The 9,509-nt window shown below is 31.9% G+C and overlaps 1 protein-coding gene across 1 annotated transcript; it reads right to left on the reverse strand.

Annotated features, from left to right (window-relative positions):
- Positions 1–2,690: 2,690 nt before the first annotated feature.
- LOC122271831 (uncharacterized) lies at positions 2,691–4,629 on the reverse strand. The gene is made up of 2 exons (XM_043054347.2): positions 4,128–4,629; positions 2,691–2,797 (listed from the first exon to the last, which is right to left on the reverse strand). Exons 1-2 carry the CDS (start codon positions 4,537–4,539, stop codon positions 2,691–2,693), a joined length of 519 nt encoding a protein of 172 aa, XP_042910281.2. The 5' UTR covers positions 4,540–4,629.
- Positions 4,630–9,509: the final 4,880 nt, after the last annotated feature.

Consider the following 9,509-nt stretch of genomic DNA (forward strand, 5'->3'; position numbering starts at 1 on the left):
TCACTTTAAAACTCTTTTTTTTTGCAATGACTAAAAAATTGTCCGTTTTACAAAACAATAGTTCGTCTCGCAAAACAATAGTCCGTCTTGCAAAACAATAGTCCGTCTTGCAAAACAATAGTCAGTCATGCAAAGCAATATTTCATCGTACATGGCTAAATGGAAAACTTTTCAGTCATCATTATTTCATATTTTCCAAATGTAAGTTCCAGTTTCAAGTTCGTAAAAAAAAAAGGTTTTCAAGAGTCATCACCATTTTATTACTTTTCCATTGCAAATTTTCACTTTAAAAGTCTTTTTTTTTTGCAATGACTAAAAAATTGTCCGTCTTTCAAGACAATAGTCCGTCTCGCAAAACAATAGTCCGTTTTGCAAAACAATAGTCCGTCTTGCAAAACAATAGTCAGTCATGCAAAACAGTATTCCGTCGTACATGAATAAAATAAAAACTTTTCAAGAGTCATCATGTTTTTTATCACTTATCCAATATAATTTTCACTTTTAGGTCGCTTTTTGCAATGACTATAAATTGTCCGTCATAGAAATCAGTAGTCTGTCAATTATACAATCTAGAAGAAAAGTATTTTATGTCTTAATGAAAATAACAAAAAATGCATACAACAAATTCTAATACAAGAAGAAAGCGAGATTTTAGATTAAAAGGTAATTTTTCTGACAAAAATTCATTTTTCAGTTCCTCCTATTACACTGGGGAATAAATGTTTTGTTGAATTTGCACACTAACTTGATCTCACGTAATTCGGGTGGGTGTTTTCAATCTCAAATTAGTTTTATTCGAAAAAAAAAAAACTTTTTTTTTTCAAAATGATGTTTTTAGTTTAGTATATTTTTTTATCTAAATGTGCAAGTTTATCAAGAACATATAGGTTTATATACATACAAATATACTTGTCTGCTCCTTTGAAAATAAAACTTAAAAACATATAATTTGAACGCATCGCATCATAAACTGAAATATATTATCGTCTACTTCTTACCATTGCCTATGTAGCAGAGATGTGGGGACATTTAGTTTTCCTTCAAATGAATTTTAAAAAATTCTGGTTAAAAAATGTATTATTAACACTGTAACAATTAATTCGCATAAAATTGTAACCTGTAGAGTTAAACCAATTTCAGATTTGAAATCAGCAATGCGATAGTATCTAAGATTTGTTAAATAAAAGGATTTTATTCATATTAAATAAATCAAAATTATATTATATTAATTAAAATTAAATTAAATTATTATTATTATTATATTGGATAAAATTAAATTATTATTAAAATTATATTATATTATATTAAATAAATCAAAATTACTAAAAGGATTTTTCAAAACATAATTTATTTACCTTTCGTATCTTATTTAAGTTTACAGATTAGGACTTCTGACATCAAGTCATCCGTGCAATGGAGCTACACCAGGACGCATTAAAAATATCTTCGTTAAATCACGAGAAATATTTTTGAAATGATTTGACGTGTTATTAGGAAACAAAAATGATAAGAACAATTTTGTAAACTTCACATATCCAACTCATTCTTTAAACAATCCCATACGCTCTGGTGCAAGCCAGTATTTGCAATACTGGCTCAGAGGACAAATTTTAATCTTTTCACTTAGAAATAAAACAAAGCAATTAAAACAAGTTCCAGCTTTTCACAAGTTTCATTTAGTCGCGGGACCTTTTTTGAACTAATTTTATTTGACTAGATGAGGTTATTATTTATATGTAGAATCCCATTCTAATACCCAGTTAAATACATTTGCTTTTTAACGTACAAGAATTAGACGCAAAACGTCACTGTTTTTGCAACTATTTATGTTTTGGAGCTAATTTTAATGTTCGTTATAATGTTTTGCCCTTTATATCAATGTTCATTGTCATCCCAGTGTACGTACTGAATCTACATACATGAATCCAAGTTTGTCTAATATCTCGTTGCAGTCAGACAGATATTATTATATTTAATATTCAGCTTAATCTAACATACATGCGGCAAAATTTGTAAAGATAATGTCCTTATATTTAACAACTTTACATTCTTTAAATTTAAGTTGTATTTTATACATTGATCATAAGAAAATGGAATAAATCCGTGTACTGTTAAATCTGTCAAGCAAAAGTGAAAAAAATCTTTACTTTTTGTTCTTTGTGGTGTTCTCGACATCCAGCTTTTTAATTTTTTTTAAAAACAAGTTTATAGATATTTTAAAAAGCTGTACCAGCAATGTTTTGCTTTTTTGTTCGTTTGCTTTTTAAAATTAAAAAAGAAACTCGGATGAAAAATCTGCAGATTCTAAAATAATCTACAGCACCGATGGCGTGTTGGAGGGCTTCCGATGAAGGGGGAAATTGTACTAGTGACTTATCTTTTAATTAGTTTAATCAGGGAAATTGTACTAGTGACTTATCTTTTAATTAATTTAATCAGGGAAATTGTACTAGTGACTTATCTTTTAATTAGTTTAATCAGGGAAGTTGTACTAGTGACTTATCTTTTAATTAGTTTAATCAGTTAATGCGATTCATAGTCTAGGATTATATCTATGACCCCATTTTAGACATTTAAGTGATATTCTGAGCCTAGTTCAATAATTTTTAAGTACCACATGTTAATATCATAATTTTCAACTTAAGGTTTTATTTTTAAAAATAAATTTAAAATAAAGAACTTACTTGTAGTTAGTTTGATCCTCTCTTCTTGAATAAACCAAATACTCTTCTACAAGCAGTTCTCATCCAATTCAAAGCTCGTCCTTTCTTTTTTTCTTTTTTAACTTTGGCATTCTCTATGTTAGAAAAGGAAAAGTCTAACTCATACTGTCAAAAATACTTTTAATCAGTAATTATATTGATATTTTATTTTTAGTTCGTAACCGTCGTTGAACAGCCGACCCAATTTTGAGTTTACGACTATCAATGTTCAATTATGTAGCCTTGTACTTTTAAGCCCAACTCAGGGAACTCTTGGATGAAACATTGGGACAAATTAGCCTCCGTTGAAGACTATTCGATGAAATTTACCAGCATTTACGTTATAGGGAGAAGAAAGACACGAAAAATTCTCACAGTTAGCCTGATGACAAGGAGACAATAACCCATCATGATCCATCTACCATTGAGGATATTTCACGTCAGCACTGTGCTCGGTGCGAGACCGAGCAGAATTAGTATCAACCATTCAATGCTGAGATTCGAACCTGGGTCACACTATTGGGTGTTTAGCGCTCTATCCCCTGAGCCAGAGCGGCTCTATGTAGACATTTAGAATTTATTTAATTATGACAAACACAAAACGTTTTGCCATGACAGATTTTAGATTATGTTTTTATTATACTTATCAAAGAATAAAGCCTAACAAGTGTACGCATTGATCGGTTGATTACTAAAGAAATTGTGAAGAGTTATAAAAATGATTATTCGAAACACCTCGCAGTTTTAATGGACAACTTATCCCGTTTTGATGTTTTGCGTTCCACTTTTTAAAAAAGGATTTATTAGATTTCGATTGCGTTTTTGCTTCCGCCTCGCTTAAATTAATATTTGCTATCCACAATGAGTAGACTTTTTTGTATTCCTTATTGGCATGCATTTAAATTGCATGCATTAGTATTGACATGCGTGAACTGCAGAAAGCACGGGACACCTTATGAACTGCGTAGATATAGAATAAACTCTTAAACATTATCGCAATCTTAAATTTGAACTTACTGTAGATGGAACAGATTGTATTTAAGCATAAAATGGTTTTGCATGAAGTTATTTATCTCATTAGCACGTTACTTATTGATTACCAAACTTTAATCTAAACCTCTAAAATATATACATCTTATAAGGGAGAAAATATATTTTAATTAATTTATTTGTAGCAAGAATGAAACTTATACAGAAATCAAAGTTGCTGCGAAATTTCCTTGGAAGTTAAGCGTTTGTGTGCCCATTATTGTTTATACTTAAAACGTAAAGTAATTAAATGTTACGTTTTTAGAAGTTAACAAAATCGGTTGAAGGAAAAGTGTTTGTTTAATCTTGTTAAGTAATTGAATAATGTATGTATAGGAGTTAACAAAATTGTTGAAAGAAAAAGTGTTTGTTGATACTTGTTTTAAGAGTTCTCACCTTTATGAACAATCACTACTTCATCAGGGGTTTTCCTCACACTGTTAATAGGTCTATCTACCATAGATTCTCCGTTGATCTCATTCCTCCTATTTTCCAATTCGCCAGTTGACTTCGTGTTTTTATCAACTGAATTTCTCTTCATGAGATTCTCCAAACTCTTCTCTATGATCTCCAATTTGATACGGAGATATTTCACTTCCTCTCTTAATTCAATAATTTTTAACAAAATGAGGTCAATCTTTTTCTCTGTATCAATCTTTGTATCATCTTCAATGTTTGTCACGATTTGCTCCTTGTCTGATTCATCAATATCAGTCGGTTTCATACCGCACTCTTTCTCTAAATTAAAGCTCTTTAAGAGAAGAGTATCCGACATCAGAGTCATCATCTCCGGTCCTGTTCCTATCATACTTTGTTTATCCGTAGATTTGTATATACCAATCTCACTCCTTTTCGAATCATTCAATTGCTTCCTATCAGTTTCCGAAAGAGTTTTGGGCGCTTGTGTCTTTTCTGCTTCAATATTTTCCAACATCACAGCTTCATTTACTAATAAATGCTCGCTGCGGAGAGTAGACGCAGTGCTGTTTGTTGGTGATGTATGTTTGGCATCTGCGTTATTGTGAATGCTGTCAATATCTTTGTGAAAAAAATCGTGAGTCAANTTCTTTTGCCTTGTATCAATCCTTATGTTATCTTCAATGTTTGTCATGATTTGTTCCTCGTCTGATTCATCAATATCAGTCGGTTTCACACCGCATTCATTCTCTAAATTGATGCTCTTTAAGGGAAGAGTATCCGACATCAGAGTCATCATCTCCGGTCCTGTTCCTGGCATACTTTGTTTATCCGTAGATTTGTGTATACCAATCTCACTCCTTTTCGAATCATTCAATTGCTTCCTATCACTTTCCGAAAGAGTTTTGGGCGCCTGTGTCTTTTCTGCTTCAATATTTTCCAACATCACAGCTTCATTTACTGATAAATGCTCTCTGCGGAGAGTAGACGCAGTGCTGTTTGTTGGTGGTGTGTGTTTGGCATCTGCGTTATTGTGAATGCTGTCAATATCTTTGTGAAAAAAATCGTGCGTCAAAGCTTTACAGGCTGGTAGTCTACGTGACGCCTCAAATGTCAGAAACTCTTTCATGAATCGGAGGGCAAGTGTCACATCTGTCTCGCACAGATCATCACCTTTGAAGATATTTGTCATTATTGGCCGCAGTAAGCTGTATTCCTGCGAAGAAAATTAATAAAGTATAGCTAGTATATATTTAGATATAATTATAGCTGCTATAAGTTCAATTTATATATAGTTCTAAATTTACGACTCCTATAGAATTCTTAGCCCGGTGGCTGAGTGGTAGCACTTCGCGCTCCCGTGCCACAAGTCCTGGGTTCGATCCTCGGGCCGGGCAAGGTTAACTCAGCCTTTCATCCCTTCAGTGGATCGATAAATGCATGCGGATTCCAAGCATGCTTGGGAACTAAACACTGGTGGTTCCGCGTTCGGCTGACCACCTAACCGGAACATCTGCTCCTGCACCCCAAAGCCCAAGGTCAAGAAAACTGAGATGGGCACAGTATGGCCCTGGCCCTCTATGGGCTGTCGCGCCACTGAGTTTAGTTAATGGAATTCTTATGTTTGTCCGATAATTTCTCACATTACATTACATATCCTTATTGAGTGATTTGAAGGAAAGATAATTTTGTTTTTCAGAAAAACAGCTAAGTATATTCCGGCTAGAATAAAAATAAATTTCGGGAAAAGTGGTTAAGTAAATGCCTGGATACTTGTTTTACGATACTTAAGCGTAGATGAAAATTTTGAGCTTGCAATTAGTTAGATCGAATATAACAATGACTTAACTATGTAAATGTGTATATCCTAAATTTTAAATTATTAATTAATTAATATATTATTAATAAGTTCTTACAAATTAATTTGTAATTAATCTATTACTAATTAATTATTATTAAAGTTCTGTTTTGAAATTTGTGAATTTGTTCTAAACTTGTTCAGCATGTTACGAATACAATCATTCCAACATTTAAATTTAGTAAAATATTTAGGGCGGTGAAAAAAATTTAACCGTTTTTCGAGTTGCAAAATTTTTTTTAGTGCTAATGAAAATTTTAAAAATTCTACTGGAAAGAAACTCTTCACAAAGGCACATAAATGGTGATAGATATATTTGTGAAAGAAATCATTTTCCTTCGGAAAATCGGAAAATTTTGTAGTTTCTCTCTACTTGCTACAAAAATGAATTTAATTGAGTAATAAACCCTACATCTCTCTACCACACATCACTATTGCATTTGAAATTTACTTTTTAGACTCATTAAATCTAAAACTGAAATATAGATAAGGTTAAAGCAAATATCAATATACTTAAAAAATAGTTTTAAAAATTAAAAAATAATAATAATAATCTATTTTTAAAACGTGTTTGCTTTAATTTAGAGCTTAATAAAGTTTTTATTCAATGTATGAGTTATTTAATCACAATAAAATTTGCACATGCTCATTCAAATCAAAACAAATAGCTTGTTTTCAAACTGAAGATTTATGACTTAACCAAATGAATTCTGTTCGTTTCTCAATTTGAGCGCTAAAGCTACGCAGATGTTAATGTTTGGTACCTTAAAATTAAGTTCGTTGGGGGAGATTGCATTAAACAGATTTGGATCTGTATGACTAGTGACAGAAGTATTCAATTTACATCACAAATGGAGCTACAGTCTAGGAATCATCCCTTACTTCCCATTTACACGAGGCCTGGTATCATGCTCGTGATGTCACCAGACGAACGTAAACCAGATTTTTCAATTAAGATTGTCCTAGACTGCTTTCAGGCAAGCATTGCCTGATGAAGGCAACTTCGAGTAAGGCCGGAATTCATGCGCGAGATGATGATTGGCACTTTGCATCATGTGGTTATTTTTCACTACTCCTTACAAGGTGGTGCTATTAACATCAGAAATAGTGTTAACTTAACAAAAATTTTTTTCCGGCTAGTCACGTTCAAAGACTGCTTTCAGACACCTTTTTTTCTGTCCTCGTGTAAATAGGGTGCAAGTATGATCCAAAGACATGACATCACAATTTTGATCTTCTACGTAGGGAATGACTCCCGTTTTGGTAGAATGCGAAGTCGAGCTATTTATACGGTAGAACAGTTTAACGAGGACCAATATCGCACTCCCTCGATCTCTTCGCAGACTAATCAAATGGGTCACCCACTCGCGACATAAGTGATCTACTGGGAACTGTGTCTTACGATCAGTTCGCTGGGGGGCTATTCATTATGAAATAAAGCTATACCTCTAATAAGGCTAGTACTGTAGTATACATTTGTTCCCTCCCGTCCATACATGCATTTGTTAATGTGAAACAACTAAGTAGTTCCATCAACAGGCAACCGAACGCCCACATATCTATGCTGGTGCCATCAAGGTGTTTTCTCTCTTTAGACAGGATAACTTCAGGGGGTTGGTATATACTTGGCAAGCCAATATCATGTCTGCAACAAAAAAGTTGTTTTTGGTTAATAAATAAAACGCATTTTAATAAATTCAATAAATAAAACGCCTTTCATTTATGAAATAATAACTAAAAATACATTTTTAAAAATACATACTTATAGAGAGGTGTTTTACAATCCCTTAAAAATGTAAAATCGCACAAGAGTGCAGAATTTTGATCTGTTATGAGAACATTGTCCGGTTTAAGATCCAGATGGCAAGCTCCATTACAATGAAGATAGTCCAATCCTTGGAGCACGTCTTTCAGCCAAGACTTTAAGATATTGTAAGCTCCCTTGCATGGAGTCAAGTCTTGAATGGAGTCAAACAATGTGGTTGGATAAACTGGCATCAAGAAGACAAAAGTTTTTTGTATCTTCAATTTGTGCACGCCTATCAAGGGGACTAAGTTGGGATGACTCAGATTTTCCCACAGTTCCGACTCGGCTTTTGACACCATCTCGTAGGGCACAATCTTTACTGCCAGCTCAGATTTGTTCAAGGGCTCTATCATTCTGAACACTTGTCCAAATGAGCCTGATCCAATATGGCCAAGGCTAGTATATTTTTTCTCTTTTTGCAATATTTCAACTGCATTCTCAATGCGTTCAGCGAGTTTATCATTTGATGTTTTTTTCACACCTTTCGACATTTTAAATCTTATATTAAATAAATACGCTTTTTCTAAATTTATTTGACTCCAAACAGCGCTCAAATGATCAAGATAGAATAAATTACAATAATAAGAGAATTTCATTGTTGCAAATGCACAAAATCTTAAGATTTGTAAAACGAAGCATTTTACAAATTGATTATTTGACAACCATTGTTGAAATACATTTCTAAATAGCATTGTTATAACTTTGTTACCTTTCTATATCGCTACAAAATGTGTTCAAGTTTTTTGATGATAGAATTAATAGTTGTTCGCAGCTATAAATTTATATAGTACCGAAAGTAAAACTTCACAAATGCATCTCTTTTCACTGTTCTTGGACTATATACTTTTGAAACTATTTCTTCTAAATCGTATTTGTCTCCGAAATTTAGATGGAAAAAAATCACTAAAAATATTTAATGCAAATTTTTTTTTCTTAGAATCAAAAATTAAAGTTTTTTTTTCCTCTTGAGTTTCAAATACTGCCTCAAAATTTTAATTCAGAATTTTATGGTGTTTCAAAATTTTTATACTATAATAAACAGCAGTATAATTTAATTCGGGGTACGAAAAGAAAAAAAACTATCCTAAAACTGTATTTACCTCATAAAACTTCTTTTGTAACAGCACTTTTTAAAATATTTCATTAAAAAAAGGTTAAGTAGCAGTAACATGCGAACAAGAATTTTATAAAAAATGAAAATATAATGTCAATGAAATAAATTACTATTAATGAAATTTATACAAAACATGCTAAAAAATATATAAAATTTCATTAATAGTAAGATCGTATTTGAGTTTTTAAATGCCCCACTTCATTAATTTTTTATCAAGTAATAAGCCATATAATAACATGGTCAATAAACACCAAGTCTTAAAAATTAAACTTATTGTCAAAATAAATTAATTGCAATTTTTCAGCCATCTTATAAAACCAACTTTTTTACGATAACATCATGTAATGAAGAGAAGAGTATAAATGGTTTGATCTAGAATTAAGTTAATTTTAGACATGATTTAGACAAAAGTTATAAAATATTCAATACGAGTTTATGTAATTGAAAGAAACATACTTCCAGCTGATTCAGGAATTTACAGTTTACGTGCATAAATAATGTCACATTTTTTTAAATAATTTTTTGATCCACTTCTCCATTTTGTCAGAAAGTGTCACACTTTTCCCCATTGTTACAAGTAGC

The sequence above is a fragment of the Parasteatoda tepidariorum genome, chromosome 10, assembly GCF_043381705.1.
Source record: "Parasteatoda tepidariorum isolate YZ-2023 chromosome 10, CAS_Ptep_4.0, whole genome shotgun sequence".
Lineage (NCBI taxonomy): Eukaryota > Metazoa > Arthropoda > Arachnida > Araneae > Theridiidae > Parasteatoda > Parasteatoda tepidariorum.